This window comes from Drosophila grimshawi, unplaced genomic scaffold (genome assembly GCF_018153295.1).
Source record: "Drosophila grimshawi isolate 15287-2541.00 unplaced genomic scaffold, ASM1815329v1 contig_44, whole genome shotgun sequence".
Taxonomy (NCBI): Eukaryota; Metazoa; Arthropoda; class Insecta; order Diptera; family Drosophilidae; genus Drosophila; species Drosophila grimshawi.
In genome coordinates this window covers 9,994,891-10,014,736 of record NW_025063240.1, presented here as the reverse complement: position 1 = coordinate 10,014,736, position 19,846 = coordinate 9,994,891, and the positions used below count along the sequence as shown (strand labels likewise).

The following is a 19,846-nucleotide window of genomic DNA, read 5'->3' as shown; positions in this document are numbered from 1 at the left end:
AATTTCAATAAATATTCATCATGCGCCCCGTGACACAACAGGAGCTGGAGTAGAAGAAAGCATCAGCAGCGCGGATATTCATTTTGAGAAACTTGCACGAAAAGTACAAAAATCATAAACAAGTCGTTTGCCAGCAAACAAAAAGGAAGCAAGAAAACAAGTAAAACACACCCCACACAAAAAGTTGACACAAACGGGAGAGTCCTTGAAATTTGTGGGGGAGGGAGTGATTGGTGGTGCTGTCCTGTGGCATATTTGCTGCCTGACTTGAACTCAATTTAATGGAAAAATACGCCAGAGCAATAAAAGTTTTTGCGCTTCGTGTTGTTTTCTGGAAAATTTATGAGCTGCTGATAGTATTCAAAATAATTCACTTTGGGGTAGCAACTCGAACTCAATACTCAAACTGAGGCTGAAGCTGAAGCTGAAACTGAAACTCCTCTATTGAGTCGCTCTTGCGCTCCGTCATTTGCCGACCCATTGAACCAGTTTTCAACAGGGGGGCTTAGACTTAGGCCTAATTTGCGCTGTCACACTTGTGAGGTCGTTGTGACCGTGAAATATTTTTGGTCAATAGCAATTTTTTTTTGCTTGCTATTTAAGCCGCACAACTGGCCAAGTTAGGCATCAGTAACGTTTCCAGTTGCAGTTAATCAACATATTCCAGCAATGGCATTCAAGTACGTCCTTCTCTCCCTCTGCGCTCTGCTCGGCGCCTCCAATGCTGGCCTCTTGGCGCCAGCCACCTATGTGTCGTCGCCGGTGGTGACCAAATTGGCTCAGCCGCATTTTGATGCCGTCGGCACCACACAGCAGAATGTGGTGCGCTCGTTCGGTGGCACCGTCTCCACCTACTCAAAGAACGTCGTCACACCCTACTCTAGCTTCAGCAAGGTGGACTCACGCACTACCAACAACGTGTACACGCCCAAGACTCTGTACAGCGCCCCAGCAACTGTGGTCACCAAGTCCGTCTATGCTGCCGCTGCCCCAGCTGTGACTTACACTGCACCAGCTCCAGTTGTGGCCAAGACCGTCTCGTATGCTGCCCCAGCTGTCCACTATGCTGCACCTGCTCCAGTTGTGGCCAAGACTGTCTCGTATGCTGCCCCAGCTGTCCACTACGCTGCACCTGCTCCAGTTGTGGCCAAGACCGTCTCGTATGCTGCACCTGCTGTGACCTATGCTGCTCCAGCTCCAGTTTATGCCAAGTCCTATGCCGCTCCAGCTGTGGCTTATTCGACACCAGTCGCTGCTCCCAGCGCCTATGTGAAATACTCACCCGCTGTTGGTGTTGCCCACGTTAGCTTTGATGGCTTTGGCTCGCACTGGGGCTACTAAGCTCAATTTTAGCTCGAACCATTACTTGTTGAAACCACTTTTGTTGATTAATCGAATATAATAAAATTATAAATTAGTTGCACAAAACACATTTGCTTCGTTTTTATTTTGTTTGAAGTGATCAGTTAAGTTACTAGCATAAATTGTTCTATCAATCATAATTATAATGAAATTTGATACACCTAAAAAGTGTAATTAAACTGATTGATAAGCAGCTGTTTATTGCTAATATTCAATTGATTCTCAATAATTAAATTCGAGGACTTCGAATAGACTTCTTTATTTGCTAGAATGTTCTCCATCGTTCTATCTCATTCGAATGGTTCCACAGATCTGCTCTACACATTTGTCTCGAATTTAATGGTGCGTATGTGTGCCATAATTTTATGCCCCTCACACAAAGCTTATCCCCACCGCTACTTACTACATATTTATTTTTTTTTTTTTTCGCATGGGCGCAAAATATTTAGTGCAAAACTTTTTGTTTGTCTTTGGTTTGGGGAGGCGCACAAAAAATTGTTGGCCAAAGTTTAATGAGCCAAATGACCCCTTTTTCGGTTTTCAGCAGCTCTCCCCAGCCCTCTCTGGCCAGTTGCCCTTGCCGCCATAAACTTTGCGATGGGTCCCATCAGCAGCTCAGCAGTTCAGCAGCTTGACCAAAGTGTTGTTGTTATTGTTATGGTTATGTGAGGCTAAAGCGTTGGCGATGGCGGAAAAGTTTTGGCTAAATCGTTGGGACTGACTCAGATACGACGGGGGCGGGCATAAAAAAAGTATTAACTACAGGGGCCGGCAGCAAACTATTTAGCCATAAAGTTGGTCGTTCTGTGGAGCATTTCGTATGCATATTTTATGCATTTCAAAATGCTTGAAAATTGTTTTTCATGACGACAAATTTAATGTTGACAACAATACAATTTATGTGCAAATAAAAAACTCCGAGAATTTAGATTGTCCTTGAACATGTGCTTGGCTGCGTTCTCCTTTTGCATATTGTTACAAGTGTCCTGTAGCCCTTGGTCCGGTGTGTGTTGTCGGCATTTGCATTATTTTAGATTCGCTTGCTATGCTTTCTTGATTTCTTTATTGGCTCATGCATATGCAAAGGCGGATACTCGGACAATCGGGATTTGGGTGGTTCAGACACTCGAGTGTTTATCGTTATTGATTGCAGCTTGTGCAATATGAGAAGTGTAAGCTGCTGCTGCCAATGCCAATTCTCATCCAATTTCCCCAGTTTCAATGCCAACCAATTTGTGTTGCATGCAAATGCAAATTCAATTTGTTGACTGGGACAGAACTATAAAAAAATGTGGTCACGCCAAAGTCCACGAAATGAACGGTTTTCTGCTTTGATTCTCTTCAGATAAAAGTAATGGCAGACCATTAAAAACACCAAAATTAACTGCAATAAGCTCTAGTTGACAATTCATAAAGGTATGTGTGTATCTAACTCATATCTCACCTGGAATAATGAGGTAATCAGCTCGTAGGAAATAATGTCCGCGTCTACATCATCCTTAGCTAGGCAGCCAGTGGTATGAATTTCCCTGGACTCCGAGTTAGTGGTATCGACCAAACAGCTGTTTGGCACCCGACCCGTTCTGAGAATATAATCATCTGGTCCAAAACGACCACAGCAATTGTACTAAAAATGAATAAGCACAGCTGAAGAAATACAAAGAAACAGATTGGAATATGCTCGACCAACCTGACTTTCATACTTGGCAATGCTCTTCTGATCCATCCATTTCGAGTGGACTATATGGGTGAGCGGGAAACGCTGCGTCAGGGCAATTATCAGCAGCATTTGTAACCAACTTAATAGAAACAGTATCGTAAGGTACTGCAAATGAGGCCACATGTAGAATTCAGCGTAATACTTTCTAAGGCACAAGCACTCACTGAGCGCAATTGTTTAATGTTCTGCTTGAATACGAGTAGAGTGCCAATGATGAGGATGGGTATCATTCCAATGTTTGTAATGAGCACCGCTACTTCAAATTTGATAAACTCAGCGCCCGTGTAATCCCAGTAGCAATAGATAATTTGAGCGTGGTGCACAATGTCGGTTATGTTGCATATCTGTTTATGAAATATAAATAAATTGCATTACATAAATAATTATTTTAAAATCAGCTACTAACCAAACAGACGATAACGTTTAGTAGGATAATCAATCGAAAACAAATCAATTTCCAGTTTTTATTATCAACTTCTTCTATTTGATACATTTCCAGTTGTTATTGCATGTTAATGTTGTTCAAATTTTTGAGCATTGAAAATAGATATTATCTGAAATATAAGACCAGGCTGTGTTGAGTCTAAGAATTATATATGAAATTGTGATTGAAATGAGCATCAAGTTAAAGCAATTTGTGGAATTTGCATAGATTTGCTGCGGTCTTGACTTGACTATCTGCCCGGTTCATTTTAGCTTGGTTTGGTGCCGACTATGGAATTTTTTAATCAAACAGTTGCCATTAATTACTGCAAAATTCTGCCAGCCACATAACAGACATTTTTTCGACGGAGTCGAAATGAATGAAGCCCAAAGATGGCAAGGAATAAAGCAGCTCTGAAGGCGTGGCCAATTCTCCCATGCGCTCATGTGTTTTTTTGCTGCCTCGTCCGCTTCTGCGGCTGCCTGGTGGAGAGGCAGCAACAAAGATTGCCACGGGGCAACCGCAGCGTAGCCAGAGTAAGAGTGAGAGAGAGAGAGAGAGATGAGATCCGCAGCCATTCAACACAACTAAAAATCAAATTAGGTGCAAACGAGCTGCCGTCAGCAAGGCGCGGTTGCGTGGGAGGCATTGGAGTTGATGGGCGTGGTTGAGGGCAATGTAATGAATAATTTATAATGCAAAGCGCTAATATTTTTGCCTCTTCGCTTTTAGTGGAAATTAAAATTTTGTGGCTTTCATTTTCATGCCAAGCTAAAGCGCCAACAAATGCCATGTTTTCTGCGTTGTTTTCCGCTGCGGATGGCGAATGCAACTCTCCACGAACTGAGACAGCCGGCTGATAAATGTGTGCGTGTGCTGGTGTCAAGTGCACGCTCGTGAATTCAATTTGATATACAAACTGATTTATTGATGTGAAGTAGAGGAAAACAGTTCTGCCCCCAAGCACACAACTGCCACACGCCATTCATAAGTCAGTCAGTCAGTGGGGTAAGTTGCAGCTTCTTGAAGCTGACTGGTGGTGTATGTGAGTGTGTGTGTGTGTGTGTGTCTGCTATGGAGACGATAAAAAATTACATACACTTGTAACTGTTGCTGGCTGCAGCCCCTAACAAGGTTAATTTGTTGCGATCGCACAGCAGCACTGTCATTTATCTTCGCTGTCAGCGGCAAACTCTATGAAAGAGCAAGGCTCTAATTTGAATTTAACAAGCTCCCAGCATCGAGAGCGTATACTCAGTCAGTCATTCAGTCAGTCAGTCAGTCAGCAAGGGTGTGAGTCAGCCAGTCTATCACGGCGCTTTGAAAATTAAAAATTTATTGCCAGACGAGGTGTCAATCATCGCCAGGCATCGCCATAAAAAGTAATATGTGGGCTAGTGACAAACAAAAATATGTATGTGAAAGATTGGTAGTCGAGTCTAGAATGCTCTTTTCAAATTTAAAGATACAGAAGGAATTACTCAATGAGTTAGTATAGAGCAATGAAATGTTGTGCAATAATTTTAAGCTGAAGAATAAAATTACAACTTTAACAATAATTTTTGAACTCGCATTTACAGAAATTGCTCATCATAAAAGTTACCATCCTTTTAGCACAAACAGAAAACAAAGCAGCCAACAAAATCGTTATGCCTTCTCCTATAGAAAGGTCAAAAATCCACAGGACACCCAACACACTTCATCATCAATTGTAGCCGTGCAACGTTTCAATTTCACTTGTTGGCTTCGATTGTCGATTGTCGCTTGTGGACTTGTTTTTTTTGTTTTTGGTTTGGGTTTGTGCTACACAATTGAAAGCGACACTTTTATGGTTTTCAGATTTGTGCAATGCATCCTCTTCTATGCCATTGCTATCCTTTCCGTTCCACTTTGTGTTATGGAGCGAAACGGGAAATATTCGTTGCTTGTATTCTAATTGAGAAATTCTTGAACAAATTGCGAGCTGCATTTTAAATGTTTGCGATTTTCTTTACAGAACATTAGATAATAGTTTTTATTTTTATTTACCCCATTGCAGATGTGCGGAGTTCTGGAAATAAAATTTTGTTGCATATTTTGTGGCGTAAAATAGCAGCCACAAAAATGAATGAAATCGTAAAATTCAGACACGCCGGACAGCCACAGCAGCGGGCTAATAACGTACACTCAAAACCCGGATACGCCACAGACCAAGCGGCGCACAACAGCTGCCCCTTCACACCCCTCTCATAATCCTCTCTTGGTCATATCTAAGCTCAGACATGAATGTGTGTGTGATTGTGTGTGTGCTTGTGTGTGTGTGTCTGTATTGGCATTTAAGTGCCGAAACGAGTTTTTGGGGCCAGAACATCGTCTAAAATAACCTCACTTTGTGGCTATATGTGTTCACTTTGTTTGTGTTTGTGTTTGTGTTTGTATTTCTGTGTCTTTTATCTGTCTGACTATCTGACTATTTGTCTGTCTGCCTCATTGTCTGTTTGACTCTGCATCTTTCCACATTTTCAATTGCATTGCATCTGCGTTTTTCTCGCACTGTGTAAATATTTGATTTTTGCATTAAAGTCAATTTGCTTTCATGATTCCGTAATTCATTGTTTATCCGCGCTAACTTCTATTACGCCTTCCGCCACGCCTCCCTTCTTCTGCTCTTGGCGTGTTTAATTTTCAACATTTGCCAACGCTTTTATTGTTTATTTTTTTTGGAGGGGGAGTGGGGCTTCCCCGATTCATTCCGCCAGCACGCAGGCAACACACAGGCTGCCTCCTCCATCTCCAACTCCTACTCCAACTCCATGTTTTTAATCCCGCATTTCCGTTGCAGTTCCACTAACACCAGAGACGCAGTGATATCCGCATCATCTTTGTTTGTTGCTCACAGCCACGATGCCTTTTGGCTTTCTGTCTGCCTGCCTGTCCTGCGGCCTCGTTGCCTGTTTTAATATGCGCACTCAACGTTAGAAATTAAATCTGGCGCTCAAATGTTATTTGCGCTTTTCGTTTATTTATTTATTTATTATTTGCTTACGTCCCGCACCGCCCCAAGCCGTCCCGCCCCGTCTTCGGCCAACCCCATGGAGAGTTCCAACAGCCAGAGCCCACTTTTCATTAGGTAATGCATAATAAGTACGAGTCTCTCCAGTCTGTATGTGAGTGTATTTAATTTATGTTTTCTGGGCCAACACAGCGCAGTTCTCTCAAAGATATGAACAAACAATTTAGTATGAGTATAGACAGAGACATTGTGGCTTTAGATTTTTTGCTCTTTGTTTAGCTATCGCTTAGATTATGTAATCAAAAATTAATTAAATTATAAATAGATAATAATAATTATAATAGTATTATAGATATTAAATATTAATAAACATTAATAAGAACTTATACCTAATGATATTAAGGGATAATAAATTTAATTTTGTTAAAATATTCATTTGAATATGCGTGAATTTTAATCTGAGAATAATCTGTTTGAATTGTCGTGTGCCATCTGCAACACTCCAACTATATTTGATTATCGATTAATATAGCTCCTTATGCTGCTATTAGGAGTACAAATAATGTATTTGGCACATGCATCTGTTTTAGCAGACAAGTTTTACAGGTCACAAACCTGGCGTTAGCACATTTAACAAGCGCTTCACACGCTCATTAACATTTTATGCGCGCCCTCACCCCAAATGGAGGGTTGGGGTTATTGATACCATATCCAGACTGGAGGCGAAATCAAACATTTCACTATGCATTACGACAAAAGTCAAATCAATACCGCAGACGCCACCACCCACTATATATATATGTATATATGCCACCCATCAGTCGATCATTATTCGTATTATAAAAGGAGCGACGCCTGTAATTTTAACGAGCTTACGCATTTTATCGTCCGTGCCGCTGCTGCTGCTGCTGCAAGGACAAACCCAAACCCAAAAGACAAGCAGTCAGGCAGTCAGGCAGGCAGGCAGTCAGGCAGGCAGCCAGTAATCGAAGTATATCCGCATCCTAGATGATGGCGTTGTCATCATCGACAGGCGATGCCAATGCAGTAAAAAAGAATCTAATTTAGTGCGCGGTTTGCATACAAATTCCATCCGCTTTATCATACCAATACCAACCACAACCAAGGATATGTGTGCGTGACAATCTATATATGTACAATATGTACTTATGTGTGTGTGTCGTCAATTCGCAATTGATGTCACGATAAACATTGATTTGCCATTTGGTTGGCATGCATTTTTCATTAATTGTCTTGGCGCAACATCTTCCTTGTTTCACTTGCGCAAATGCGCCGCCAAACGATTTAATCAAAAATTTCGAATTCACATTTCAAAGTTTCTGTGAGAGCTCACAGAAGTTTTTAATGACTTTTCAAACTACGGCTGAGAATCTAAAATCTGCAATTACTGCACTGCACATTGTAGTTGTTTGTTGCAGTTAACTGTCTTCCATATATATATATATATATATGCAAACGACTTTTGGATCAGACACAACAGCAAACAAAATGCAAACCGCTAATCGCGTTACACAAAAGTTTTGCTAACGCCCCCCACAAAGGTAGGCGTCGAGTGCGAAATTCCACATATGCCACGAGTGTGTCGACTATTTGATTCTCTGTGTGTGTGTGTGTGTGTGTATGTGTGTATGCGTGCCGTACAAAAGCATTCAAGTCATTTCCGCTTAAGCAGTCAGTTCAAAAGCCAAACTAACTAGAAGCCTTGCTTGCCGGCTGGCTGTCTGAGTGGCCGGGCAGGTGAGCCGCTTGTGACATGACAGCCTCGTGCTGTTGAATGCCGCAAAATGTTGCTCAGAAACCGACTTAAATACAAACAAACATGGCCGCCAATGGCGACCAACAGCGGTGCACAGTCTGAGCGTTGGTGGGTGGTAGTGCGGCGCCTAAAACCGGAAACCGGAAATTTAAAGCCATGCCAAGCAAATGAAGCGAACTTTGGCCAATGCCGCGATTGTTTGTTGTTTGTTATTGTTGCTGATTTGTTGCCTGTTGCCAGGCATTTTGATTGTTGTTTTTGCTGCCAGACACTGCGGACAGCGACAGCGACACACAACTTGCATTGCATTGTGTTGCAAAAGTTTAATTACAAATTCCCAGCAATTTCTTGCGATTGCCAAACAACTTTTTTATTGATATTGTTATAGAGTTTTGCGCCTGTCAAGGTACGATTGTTGCTGCCGCTATTGTTGTTGCAGCTGCTGCCAATGTGAAATGCCATGTTATTCAGGACTTATTCGCTTCTTATACCCCGTCTGCTGTCTGGTTTATAAATGTAAATTGATTACTGACATCGACGAGAGTTGACGAGCTGCTTTCAGTCCTTAATAGCCAATGTCACATTATGTCTCTCTCACAGTCTGGCTGGTAATGCGACACACATAAAACTGTTTCGAGAGTTGCCCAAAAAAGTTGTCAAATTTATATCGATATTATTGAAGTTCTTCTTCATCTTAGTATACAGCTAACAGGGGTCGAACTCCAACTGATCGAATTAATAAACACATTTTTTGATAAAAATAAATAATCAATATTAATGTTAAGTATTATCAACTAACACAAAGAGACATTCAAGTGAACAAATGAATTAAAAATATTTTATTTTCTTTGAAAGATAACAATTATTTGAAATGTATGTGATCAATAAACCTATGGAGACAGCCTCGCCAGAAATCATCAATATGAAATTGTCATAAATTTCATTTTAACTTATATATGTACAATCATATGAATGAAATTGGCGTGCACGAATCAAGCGTTGAAGTGGAAAGTGCCAACTGCACACACACACTCACACACACGCACATCCATACATGCCACATTTATGCCTGGTGGCAGGTTAAGGCTGCGACTAACGTGCAACCGCCATTGTTACACTCAGCGGCATCCAGTTTTCCACATGCATCATTTTATTAGTAGTATGCAAATGTGTCAATTTTATTTGCAATATTTCGACACATTTCGACACTTGTTGCCATAATGAACTCAACAGCGCGAACTATGCCATGTGTGTGTGCGTGTGTGTGTGTGTGAGTGTGTGTATTGGTGTCATGCATATTTCAGTAGTTTTTGAGCACGTAGCCGGCACACAACTGTTGCACAACAGTTGCACACAAGTTGCATGCTGCCATTGCAAATTATATGCTAATAATGGCCGTGAGTCGAGCATGCAAATTGAATTCAACCAAATGACAACTGCAGCTCATAGCTTAAAGCCACTACTAATAATAATGTGTGTGTGTGTGTGTATGTGTGTGTGAGATTATGTACATAAATTGCAGCTATTGTTTAAATATTTGCCATCATAATTAACTTAATTCAATTGGATTTCCATTAGAGCCGCACGCACACAACTTGAGTTAAGAGCAGAGCTGAGTTGAACTGAGTCAAGTTGAGTTGTTTGCACTACAAAAGGTGGGGCTTATCCCTTTAGATATCTATATCTCATTTCTACTAACTGCCTCCTGGCAGGCAAATCAAAGACCTGCCCTTGCATAACATATTAGACTGGAGACGAGTTTGCTATTTCTAACGACGACTAGCCTATATTGACTTTTGGCAATCGAATCGAATTGCAGCAGCAAATCACACAATAAAATAATTAATTCCATTTGAAATGCACACACAACAAACCACAATCATTTGACTTTGGCAGCAGCAGTAGCAGCAGTCGCAGCAGCAATGCGGGTCCTATCCTATCAGCCATCTTAAGTGGCATCCTATTCCAAAAGTTCAACTCCAACTGCGAGCTCAATTGCTGACTGTGCTAAGAGTACAAATTTATTTCCATTGTTTGCAGTTTAAACACAACACACTCACACACAGACACATATACGAAGAGAAAGGGAAACCTCTGGTTTATTGATAAGCAGTTGTCTTCGTTTCGGCGTTCAACGTATCCCCAAACTAGGCCTCCTTGTTGGGATCCCTTGTCAGGGATAACTCCTTGCGTGTCTTGCGACGCATACGCAAATTGGAAATCAAACGCACTGTGCAGAAATATACCAGCTCCACAATGCTCAGCATGGAGACACCCATAAACAGGCCCAGCAGACCACCACAATTGGCAAGAAAATCGGTGGTGCCATAAAGTTCCGAGCGTCGCGAGGTAAGAAATTGTGCCTCCTTGAAAAATATCGAAACACGCGACATTTTCATGCTGCCAACGAAATGATCGAAATTGAGACTAAGAAGGGGTTATCATTTTCAAAGTTGCTTACCCTTCGCGTTTTGCTTCGTCACCCGCTGCCTTATCCTTGCTGGCAACAGTCTTGTAATCAAAATCAGCTTGAGAGATTTCTGCCTCATATGCAATGGAGGTGCAGGATGGCAGACAATTGCAGTCCGTCTGGCCGCGATAGTTCTCACCCTCAGTGGCCATGCCCTGTTGAAACTCCTTGAGAAACAGCTCATCCTCGGCATCGTTATAGCACTTCAAATTGCCAACACCACAAACGGGCACATTCACATTGCCTACAAAGAAATACATTAGTCTCACATAGGTTGCACATCCACCTGCTCGATACTCACGCGGCATGGAGAACTTGACGCAGCCGCATTTGGTTAGCGTAAAGTTGGCCAGGCACTCGAGTTCACAGTTTGTCTGCGAGTAGATGTTGAAGTAGCGCAGATGACGCTCCTTCTGGAAGTAGCATTGTCGCCGATGGGGCTCATAGTGCTTCAGGCCATCCGAGGTGGTAATAATTTTGGGTCGTATCGATATGAGAACCTCCTGATCGAAGGGTATGCGAAAGTATTGTCTTGTCACCTGTGCCACCTCACCAGGCGTATGCAACAGAATCTAATTGGCGAGTAATGTTATGTGTGTGGTATGCAACATATGCAACACATTCAAGTGGAATACACACCTTAAAGCCCTGCACTGGTCCACGACACATATCATCGAAATCTTTTTCAATGCCGCCCAAAAACAGATACATACCAGCTTTGGCGCCTGGACCTAGAACACGATGCGGATAGGTCTCCGTATTGGCACTAATGCTATAACCATCCTCCACATTCCATTCAGTGGGCTGACGATTCTCCTCGCGAAAGACGATGTCGGGTATAATGCTAAATAAATATTCTTAGTAACTTAATATCGAAGTAGAGCTACTTCTTACCCTTCGGCTCGAAAGATCTCAGTGGGACTCAGAGAGTTGAAGCTGTAGCAGACGCCATCCTCGGTGACAAACTTGTGAAAGATCTCATTACACTTGATGGGCACATTGCGCCACTTGCAGTCCAGATAGGTCTCATCAAACAGAGGTATTACCTCGCTCAGTTCATCGATGATCTCAATTCCCTTTCGGACCTTCATACCGTAGTCAATGTCATGCAGCGGAGCATCACACACTTGACTCACTGCTCCGTATGTTAATTTTCTGTGAAAGTTTTTCAAATGTATATATTTATATTTTAAATTTTGGCTTACATAAAAAAGTCTTGAGCTTTATCTCTGCTCTATTGCTTCTTTAAACTAAATGTAGTCCTCAACAATATACTCACTCCTTTTCGGTAAGATCAGATATACCACTGACATTGGCCTGAAAATCGCGAAGTTGCCAATAAATGTCCGTGAAGTTGAACGCTCTCTGGCGAGACTTTGTCTCGGGGCAGACAGTGACAGATGGAAAGGGTATTTGCCACACTGGCGTCGACTTCTCAGCAAAACTCACAATCACCGGATTGTTGTTCCACTTGTCCCAGATGTTGAGTGTTAGCTTGAAGCAGGTGAATATCGAGAGCAGAAAGACGCTGACCCAAAACAAACGCTCCAACCAGGGTCGCTTCTTCTCGCCCAGATAGCGTATGCCATGAATTGTACTATAGTCGCAATACTCATGAACAATCGCTTTGGCCGCCTGAAAGCCGCTGCCATATTTGATCTGCTGCTTGGTATCCACCTCTTCCTCGCTATCATCTGAATTGTCCCTGGCAGCCGCCGCCGTCTTGGTCATCAGGGCCGCCCTCTTCCATTGATTAGAGGTAGCAAAAGTCGGTTGCTTGGGCACCTCCAGCCCATTAATGGGCGTCGGCGGCTGTGTGCTGTTCGTCGACATGACCGTATTGGAGTTCGACTACCACGATTCCGATTCCGGTTCCAATTCCGAGTATAACGTACCGACGCGTACTGACAACGTTGACTGAGTCAGGCGAGCGTATGTCGAGTCTTCGCCTTATATACTGTTTGCTGAACGGGCGTTGCTTGTTATACAACTGGGTACGCGGTGGCCCCAAAGGGATAGCCTTTAGTTTCTACACGCATACGCCGTGTGTGTTAGGTGTGAATTCCAGTTTTCGGTGTCATTTCAATTACTTCATTGGGCTAAGCTCGCGTAATTTGCGAGAACTCCACATACACATACACACTGTAAAGTCAAGTAAAGTAAAGTAAAGTAACGTGAACCGAAGGTCCCCAGTCAGCGGGAGTTGCCACTCGTAATTTCAGTTGGCTAAATGTTACCTTTGCGCCAACTGAAACTGCGAATTGCGGACTCCGAACTGCGAACTGTGGCGCACCTGGGCGAGGCATTCTAATTAGCCGCAGCGCACTTTAAGGCTGCCCGGCCTCAAATTGAATAACGGCTGCTGTATTTTGCCCTTTGCTTATGCATTTTAAATCCAGAATGTGGCTCGACCGCAGGCGCTTAACTCGACCTCCAAACCGAAACCGAAACAGAAACAGAAACTAAATGGCCGCCACACGTTGCAGACCCAGACAATAAAAATGTTTGGGCACAGGACGAAGAAGAGCCAGCGGCAAGGACAACCAGCCAAACAGTAACATAACACGGTGCGAGTCGTTTTCGTTGCGCATTTTAATAAAGTTAACTGCATTTTGGCATTGTGTCCAAAAACTTTTCGTGGAGTGTGAGGCAGTCTCTGGCAACTCTGGCAACTCTGGCCTCTCCTTTGTGCACCCACTTGCGCTCACCTTTTGTTGGCGCTTTTCATTATCGTGCGCTTTGCTTTCAACAATGTTTGCAATGTCCTTGTTGTTGTCCTGCTGCTGCTGCTGTTGCTGTTTACACACTCTGTCGCCCGTCGTCTGTCGTCTGTCGCTAGTCACAAGTGTTGTCGTGTGCAGTTGATCATCATTTATTTTAATGAGAGTTTGAAAATAGAATTTCAAATGTGCACCGAAACTGAAATCTCACTGAGTACAGCATCCATATGAAATGAGAAGAGCTACTTTCGCTTTTTTTTCAGCAGACCCTCGTTTATTATTGGTTAAAGTGGATTTTCCAGTTAAGACACTATTTAAAAGATTTTTGTATAATATTCATTTATTAAATACATTTTTCTGCCTGTTTACATTTTTAGCTGGAGGACACTGAATTGAATGTTGTTACTTGTTTACAATATTTCATTATATTTTGTTGTTGTTGTAGATCTAATCTATTTACATAGCTGCAAATTTTTTTTATACGCCTTTATGCAAGTATTAATATATAACTTTAAATATTAATATGTTTATATAATTATAACATTAAACCTTCGGGGGTTTTTTTTTTCATTTTCATTTTCACTTCATTTTTTTTGTTTTCTGCTGGAGTTTTGCTGTTGTTTTTGAAACACCTGTTGCCACTATGCTACATATGATATACAATGGTACGTATTTTGAATAATAATATTGTTGGCATGTTACATATTAAATATTAGTTAAATTATTATACGTATTTGTATATAAAATATAAGTTTTTTTGGGGGGGTATTTTGTCAACTAACAATAATTAAGTACTTGACTTTGTTAGTTGTTTTGTATTTGTGAATATATACAAAGCTCTTTTGTCCTACATGATGCAGTTTAACTTATCCTTACTCATAATTCATGAACTTTTGACGACATTTTCCGAAGATGTTTTTTGTTTTTTTTTGGTTTTTGGTTTTGTCCTTATATTTTTACCTATTTGTTCTCATATGCAGTTTTGAAACCCAAAATACGTTTTCTTGAACACAAAAACGAAAACAGACCAGATAGGCATTTATTTATATAATTTAAATAGTACACACATCGATACATACATACTATTATATATAATTAGTTGTAATTGTTATAGCTACGATAATACCTAGTTGCTAATTAAAAATGATATGTTTTTTGGTAATTTACGTTTTCATTTCTCAGTTTAAGTCTAGTACAAAAATACTGAATAAATTGCACTTGCATCCCACTGACGATAACATACTTATTCTCAATACAATACACAAAAGCCACAAAAGCAATATGAGCATTTTAAATACTCCCTCAATCTGCACACAAACCTAAAGCACATACTATATCCTCTAAACTCATTATATAACGGGGATGCGGTTGCAACGCTTTTGATTCTACTTAAAGCCAGTCAGTTAAAGGTTGGCCTATTGCGGTGCCAGCGCCAAGCTGAGGCCATTGGACATCAGGCTCAAGGCATTCGAAGTTGGCGTGGTTGTAGCTCCGGCAGCCTCCTGAAATTATGAGAAAATAAATGGGAAATATGTTAATAATTTGGAGAATCAAAATAACTTAATCTAATTTTGTTGATACAATAAGTAAAGTCTTATTCAAAATATATTTACTTTTTCAACGCAATGAAAGATAAGAAACAAAAATATTTGAAATGTTTATATTATAAAAAACCAGCACATATTATTGCCTTCCTTTGCTGTATCCTGTATATGATTATATATAATTATCATACTCACAATGCTTAGGGTTCGGACAATGCAGGCACGCGTTGCCGGCGGCTCATCGGACTCCAGGCCTGGCGAACTGCCGCGCGAGGACACCGAACCGTTTAGTAGCTTAATATTCATATTGATATCATCCGAATGATGCGTCTGCGGGCTGCTGGACAGTCGTCCATCCAACGACAGATCATCACGTTGCTGTTCCTGTAAGAAACAAAACAAGAAGAAAGCATTTTGCTATAGCAAAAGCCAAAGTTTGTTATACTTGTACACACCTCCTTGGGACTGACACAGAGATCAAACTTGATGTCCATGCTGTGCGTCTCCGTATCGCTGCTGACATGGCCATCGTTGTTGTTGTTGTTGTTGGCAGCAGCAGCAGCAGCAACAGCAACTGCGACGGCAGCAACATCAATGCCATTAGCTGCAACTGGAACGACATCGTTGCTGCTGCCGTTGGCAATGGGCGACATGTGTCCATTGATGATGTTGTTGTTATTGTTGCTAATTTTGTTATTGTTATTTGGCTCCTTGTTAAGTGTTGCTGACTTTGGCATGTGCTTTGTTATGGTTGTTGCCTCATCATCAGCAACAGCAACAGCAGCAGCAGCAGCAGCAGCAGCAACAACAGCAGTAGCAGCAGCAGCAACATTGCCTGCAATTGCAGTTGCATCGTTTGCATTGTTGTTGTTGTTGATGTTGTTGCTGGGGCTGGGATTGCCATTGCCATTGGCGGCAGTCACAACGTTGGCGGCCTCATCGCCCAGCTCGTAAATGTTAACCATGTGTGCGGCCTGTGCGTGCACCATCAAATCCCAGGGATTGGTGAATGCATCCTTGCAAACGGCGCAAAGCAATTTGGCGCTCGTTGGCGGCGTTTCTATATACGTATATGTGTGTGTGGGCGAAACAAGCAAGAATTAATTAGTTATTTAAGTTGGAATTTGCGGAAAATAGGACTGGGCTGGGCTTAGTCGCATAAATAACTCAATTTTAAATGAATTTGCAGCAAAGCGCAGAACGAACAGACAGACAAACGGACAGATGTTGCTGACTTGCAACAAGCAATCTCCATAGAATGTGGCCTTAGATAAACACACACACACACACACACACACACACACACACACAAACATGGACATAAGGCGAACAAATGCCTTGGCAAAAAGTGTTTAACAATCATAAATTAATTGCAGACAGCAAATACCACGCCCCATTTTGCTGACGACTTACTTGCGGCAAAGGCCACATCCTGGCACTTGCATGTGAACCTCAGCTTGCAGTAACTTTTCTTGTGGTCCAATAACTCAGACAGTTCGCTGAAGCATTCCCGGCAGTTGCCACAGATTAATGTGTCCGGATTGCCTACAATAACGAAACAGATATAAAATATGGATTTTAATGCCATTACTCTAAGCAAGCTGCCTGGCATGAATGCCACATATATAGCACATGGCATATCAAGTAATAGTAGAAGGTTACCATTCAACAGGAAATTACTTCTAATTAAATTTACTCAAAGTAACTTTTCGGCTTCTCAAATCATCATATAAAATAACTGATCACAAATTATAAAATATATTTATTATTTCTTATAGGCCAAATCTTGGCCTCAGCCTGCAGCATCTGCTTCCTACTAACGACCCCACGATGCCTGCGACCTTTCACCTTTCTCCATGCCTTTGTTATTCTTCTTCTCTTGCTGTCTTGAGCCTGTTGTGCTGGTTCCCCCTGTCGAACCGGCTCCTTGTGCTCATTTTGAGTTGGATCACTATGCCTATTGCGATATTGCAGCAGCGTTGCAATTGCATCAATTTTTATATGAATTTCATTGTTGGACTTTGCATCTCGATTAAGTCGCTGCTGTTTATCCTTCATTCCGAACAACTTGTGCGATAAGTTGAAAAGTTTGCTCATATTGAAAGGATTGTCTGTGGTCTTCGATTCAGTCCTTGTTTCGCAGTTTGCGGTGTTCGCTTGAGGCTTCTTTTGGGGCTTTGCGTGAGGCTCGGATTTGGGATGCTTTTGTGGATCCTTTTTAACCTTGGGCTGAACAGTAGTCGTCGAATGTAAAAGGCCATTTTTCACACATATTGTTATTGCTTGTACATTATCTAGGGGCGCTGATGTTGTGATTTTTGGTGTTGGTCTCTGTGTGGTTCGTTTGGTGGTTTCCATCAATGGACGCGGCACCGATGTGACATCATCGCAGTCATCTGCTTCCGTTGTTGTTTTATTATCGACATATGTATCCCCTCCCTGGTCATCCGGATATGATGGTGACAACTGTGCAACATTCAACCGCAATTGCTGAGTTTGTTGTGATTGTTGTTGTGGATTTTGTTGTTGCTGCTGTTGTTGTTGCTGTTGTTGTGGCTGCCCTTGTCCAAAGTAGTTAGAAAGTTGCTGCAGAAGTTGCATTTGAACGCTGGAATTTGCCATGCCAACCGCTTGAATGGATGAAGGCAGCTCCAATTTCATCTCAGGTTGCGCTGCTTGCTGAGGGCTTATTGACATTGGCAGCTGTTCGGAACCCTGGTTCTGTGCCTCGAGCTTCTCAATTAGCTGGTGCAATTGCTGTTGTTGCTCCGCGGAAACTTCTACAGCGAACTGCAAGTCTCGTTGATGCAGCTGGTCATCCTGTTTTTTCAGATCCATTTCCAGCTGGTTCAGCTGCTGATGCAGTTGATCTTTATTCTCCTGCTGCAAGGATTTCATGGCTTGAATATCCGAGATCTGCTCAGGAGAATTCTGCTGCTGTGATTGCTGTTCTGATTGCGACTCAAGTGTGTTGGTCGGGGTCTTCAAATTGTTTGCCAACAGACTAGCTTTGAGCCTGAGCAAGCCGTTAACATATGCGGATGGAAAACGCTGCTGCGAAGCAATTGCAGATGTGTTGTTCTTAGTCACTTGTGGCTGTTCGGCGTGGACAACTTGCAGGATGCAGGATGCGATTACAACGGCGAGAAGATAGTATATATTAACTGCAGTTCTGTGACTTTGACACATTTCTCATATTCAGAGTCGAAAGCGATGAATCGTCCTCAGCAGGCATTATTTGACAAGTTTAACAAAGCCAAATTCGAGCACATGGAGATAATGATTAATACAAAAGCTGGCATAATTAAAATGTCAACTATCTGCTCCCTGCATTCTCTCTGTGAGATCCTTTCTATAAAGTAAATATTTAATAACTTTAAATTAGAGAGTACTCGATTTCTATAGATATTCTCAATTAACAACGAACTGTTTGCTTATCAATGCGGAAATCTTGAATGGCAATCGGTTACTGCTATCATCATGAAGATAAACTAAAAGTAAACAAATCAAGTCAATACTCACTGTAGACTTTGAATGGTCCCCAATGTTGATGCAAACTTAATTGCTCCTGTGCATGCTGCTGTTGTTGGTGCTCTTGATGTTGATGTAGTTGCTGTTGTTGTTGTTGCTGCTGCTGATGATGCTGATGCTGTTGTTGCTGTTGTTGCATCAGTTGGCTCTGCAATTGTAGCGACTGCGGTTGCTGTGGGGACAATGCCAAAGTCAACGGCTGCAGCAGGCAGCTCAACTGTTGTTGCTGCTGTTGCTGCTGCTGCTGCTGTTGTTGTTGCTGTTGATGCTGCTGGTGATGCGATAGCTGTTGGGAAAAGGCACCGTACGGCTCCACGAGTGCTGTTTGATTAGCAATTATTGCTGACTTTGCATTCTGTGGCGAAGTCGTTGACTGCCCGGCGATGACGCTCTTCAGCTGGAAACCTGTGGCCGCGGCTACAAATTGTTGCTGCTGTTGTTGTTGTTGTTGCTGCTGTTGTTGTTGCTGTTGGTGTTGCTGCTGTTGCTGCTGGTCCTGTTTGTATTGCGACCAGTGAAGTGTGCCGGGCGCCGCTGTCGTGGCCGCTGTTGTGGCCACAGCCGCCGCATTTGATAGTAAATTCTGCTGATGCAGCAACAGCTGCTGCTGTGGCAGCAAATTGGCCATCGCTGCCATGGCAACAGCGGCAACCTGCTGCTGATGGTGATGATGTTGCTGTTGCTGCTGATGTTGCTGGTGTTGCTGCTGCTGCTGCTGTACCGCCTGCTGCTGTTGCTGATGATGTACTGCAGCAGCAGCAGCAGCTGCTGCAACTGCAGCGGCGCTATGATGATGTTGTTGCTGATGTTGCTGTTGCACAACCGCTGCCATACTATTGTTGCTGGCCATCAAACGCTTGCGTTTTTTGGGACGCACACCATTGGCACCACCCCCACCTCCGCCGCCGCGCAGCAGCGCCGATGAGCAGTAGCTATCATAGAAGTAGTCCCTGATAAAAATATAGATTCAAGGAGTGACAGCTCATTAGTTGTGGCAAGTGCTGTAATTGAGGTGTCAACGAAACCACAACCCCTAAATGAATGCTACCCAAATATGTAAGAGGAGAAAGCTCGACTTGGAGACACCCTGCACTCATTCTATCAATTACAAAATTAAGCTTAGAAGAAATATTGGTTAAGGATTGACCCGACCAGGAATCAAACCTGATGCTGAGATCGGAGATGCTTATTTTGTGACCAGTTTTGGGTATCGCATATAAAAATGAACAGCCTGCCAACTGTTGCCTATCGACCTAACAACCTCTCTGCTCGTCGGTCAATATTTGTTAAGGGCTCATCCCCAGTT

The 19,846-nt window shown here is 42.4% G+C and overlaps 5 protein-coding genes across 7 annotated transcripts in view; 1 reads left to right on the top strand and 4 right to left on the bottom strand.

Annotated features, from left to right (window-relative positions):
- The first annotated feature begins 669 nt into the window (after nucleotides 1–669).
- LOC6557701 (cuticle protein 16.5) lies at nucleotides 670–1,341 on the top strand. Its single transcript, XM_001984657.2, has one exon. The coding sequence runs from the start codon at nucleotides 670–672 to the stop codon at nucleotides 1,339–1,341; it is 672 nt and encodes a 223-aa protein (XP_001984693.2).
- Nucleotides 1,342–2,241: 900 nt separating this feature from the next.
- Nucleotides 2,242–3,621, bottom strand: LOC6558669 (23 kDa integral membrane protein). Of its 3 annotated transcripts, none has more exons than XM_032740272.1 (5): nucleotides 3,489–3,621; nucleotides 3,247–3,426; nucleotides 3,053–3,187; nucleotides 2,807–2,989; nucleotides 2,242–2,746 (listed from the first exon to the last, which is right to left on the bottom strand). In XM_032740272.1, exons 1-5 carry the CDS (start codon nucleotides 3,573–3,575, stop codon nucleotides 2,642–2,644), a joined length of 690 nt encoding a protein of 229 aa, XP_032596163.1. In that variant the 5' UTR covers nucleotides 3,576–3,621; the 3' UTR covers nucleotides 2,242–2,641. The 3 variants fall into 3 exon arrangements, with proteins under 3 accessions (XP_032596163.1, XP_032596157.1, XP_032596174.1); XM_032740266.1 differs by having other exon boundaries at nucleotides 2,242–2,758; nucleotides 3,489–3,580; XM_032740283.1 differs by having other exon boundaries at nucleotides 2,242–2,701; nucleotides 3,489–3,580.
- A 6,664-nt stretch (nucleotides 3,622–10,285) lies between these two features.
- On the bottom strand, nucleotides 10,286–12,626 carry LOC6557736 (pickpocket protein 28). Its single transcript, XM_001984659.3, has 6 exons — nucleotides 12,025–12,626; nucleotides 11,640–11,900; nucleotides 11,385–11,589; nucleotides 11,047–11,317; nucleotides 10,737–10,989; nucleotides 10,286–10,675 (listed from the first exon to the last, which is right to left on the bottom strand). The coding sequence occupies exons 1-6, from the start codon at nucleotides 12,576–12,578 to the stop codon at nucleotides 10,423–10,425; spliced, it is 1,797 nt and encodes a 598-aa protein (XP_001984695.1). The 5' UTR covers nucleotides 12,579–12,626; the 3' UTR covers nucleotides 10,286–10,422.
- A 1,943-nt stretch (nucleotides 12,627–14,569) lies between these two features.
- LOC6557746 (putative mediator of RNA polymerase II transcription subunit 26) overlaps nucleotides 14,570–19,846 on the bottom strand; it is a 28,721-nt gene continuing 23,444 nt past the window's right edge. Inside the window, exons 5-10 of the mRNA XM_001984661.3 lie at nucleotides 18,532–19,490; nucleotides 16,423–16,554; nucleotides 15,816–16,069; nucleotides 15,465–15,749; nucleotides 15,205–15,393; nucleotides 14,570–14,967 (exon numbers count right to left, since the gene is read on the bottom strand). Of these exons, the coding sequence (XP_001984697.3) occupies nucleotides 14,881–14,967; nucleotides 15,205–15,393; nucleotides 15,465–15,749; nucleotides 15,816–16,069; nucleotides 16,423–16,554; nucleotides 18,532–19,490 (1,906 nt within the window). The 3' untranslated portion in view covers nucleotides 14,570–14,880. The remainder of the gene's footprint in view (nucleotides 14,968–15,204; nucleotides 15,394–15,464; nucleotides 15,750–15,815; nucleotides 16,070–16,422; nucleotides 16,555–18,531; nucleotides 19,491–19,846) is intronic.
- Nucleotides 16,707–18,279, bottom strand: LOC116805542 (bromodomain-containing protein DDB_G0280777). The gene has a single exon (XM_032737918.2). The coding sequence runs from the start codon at nucleotides 18,196–18,198 to the stop codon at nucleotides 16,759–16,761; it is 1,440 nt and encodes a 479-aa protein (XP_032593809.2). The 5' UTR covers nucleotides 18,199–18,279; the 3' UTR covers nucleotides 16,707–16,758.

Excerpts from the sequence above, each read along its gene's own strand:
- LOC6557701 (XM_001984657.2), top strand. The coding sequence starts at position 670 with ATGGCATTCAAGTACGTCCTTCTCTCCCTCTGCGCTCTGCTCGGCGCC.
- LOC6558669 (XM_032740266.1), bottom strand. The coding sequence starts at position 3,575 with ATGTATCAAATAGAAGAAGTTGATAATAAAAACTGGAAATTGATTTGT. Across the intron at positions 3,188-3,246 it reads ACATTAAACAATTGCGCTCA|TACCTTACGATACTGTTTCT; the intron begins GTGAGTGCTTGT and ends CCTCATTTGCAG. Across the intron at positions 2,759-2,806 it reads TGATTACCTCATTATTCCAG|AGCTTATTGCAGTTAATTTT; the intron begins GTGAGATATGAG and ends ATTGTCAACTAG.
- LOC6557736 (XM_001984659.3), bottom strand. The coding sequence starts at position 12,578 with ATGTCGACGAACAGCACACAGCCGCCGACGCCCATTAATGGGCTGGAG. Across the intron at positions 11,901-12,024 it reads TCTGATCTTACCGAAAAGGA|AAAATTAACATACGGAGCAG; the intron begins GTGAGTATATTG and ends AAACTTTCACAG. Across the intron at positions 11,590-11,639 it reads GAGATCTTTCGAGCCGAAGG|CATTATACCCGACATCGTCT; the intron begins GTAAGAAGTAGC and ends ATATTTATTTAG.
- LOC116805542 (XM_032737918.2), bottom strand. The coding sequence starts at position 18,198 with ATGTGTCAAAGTCACAGAACTGCAGTTAATATATACTATCTTCTCGCC.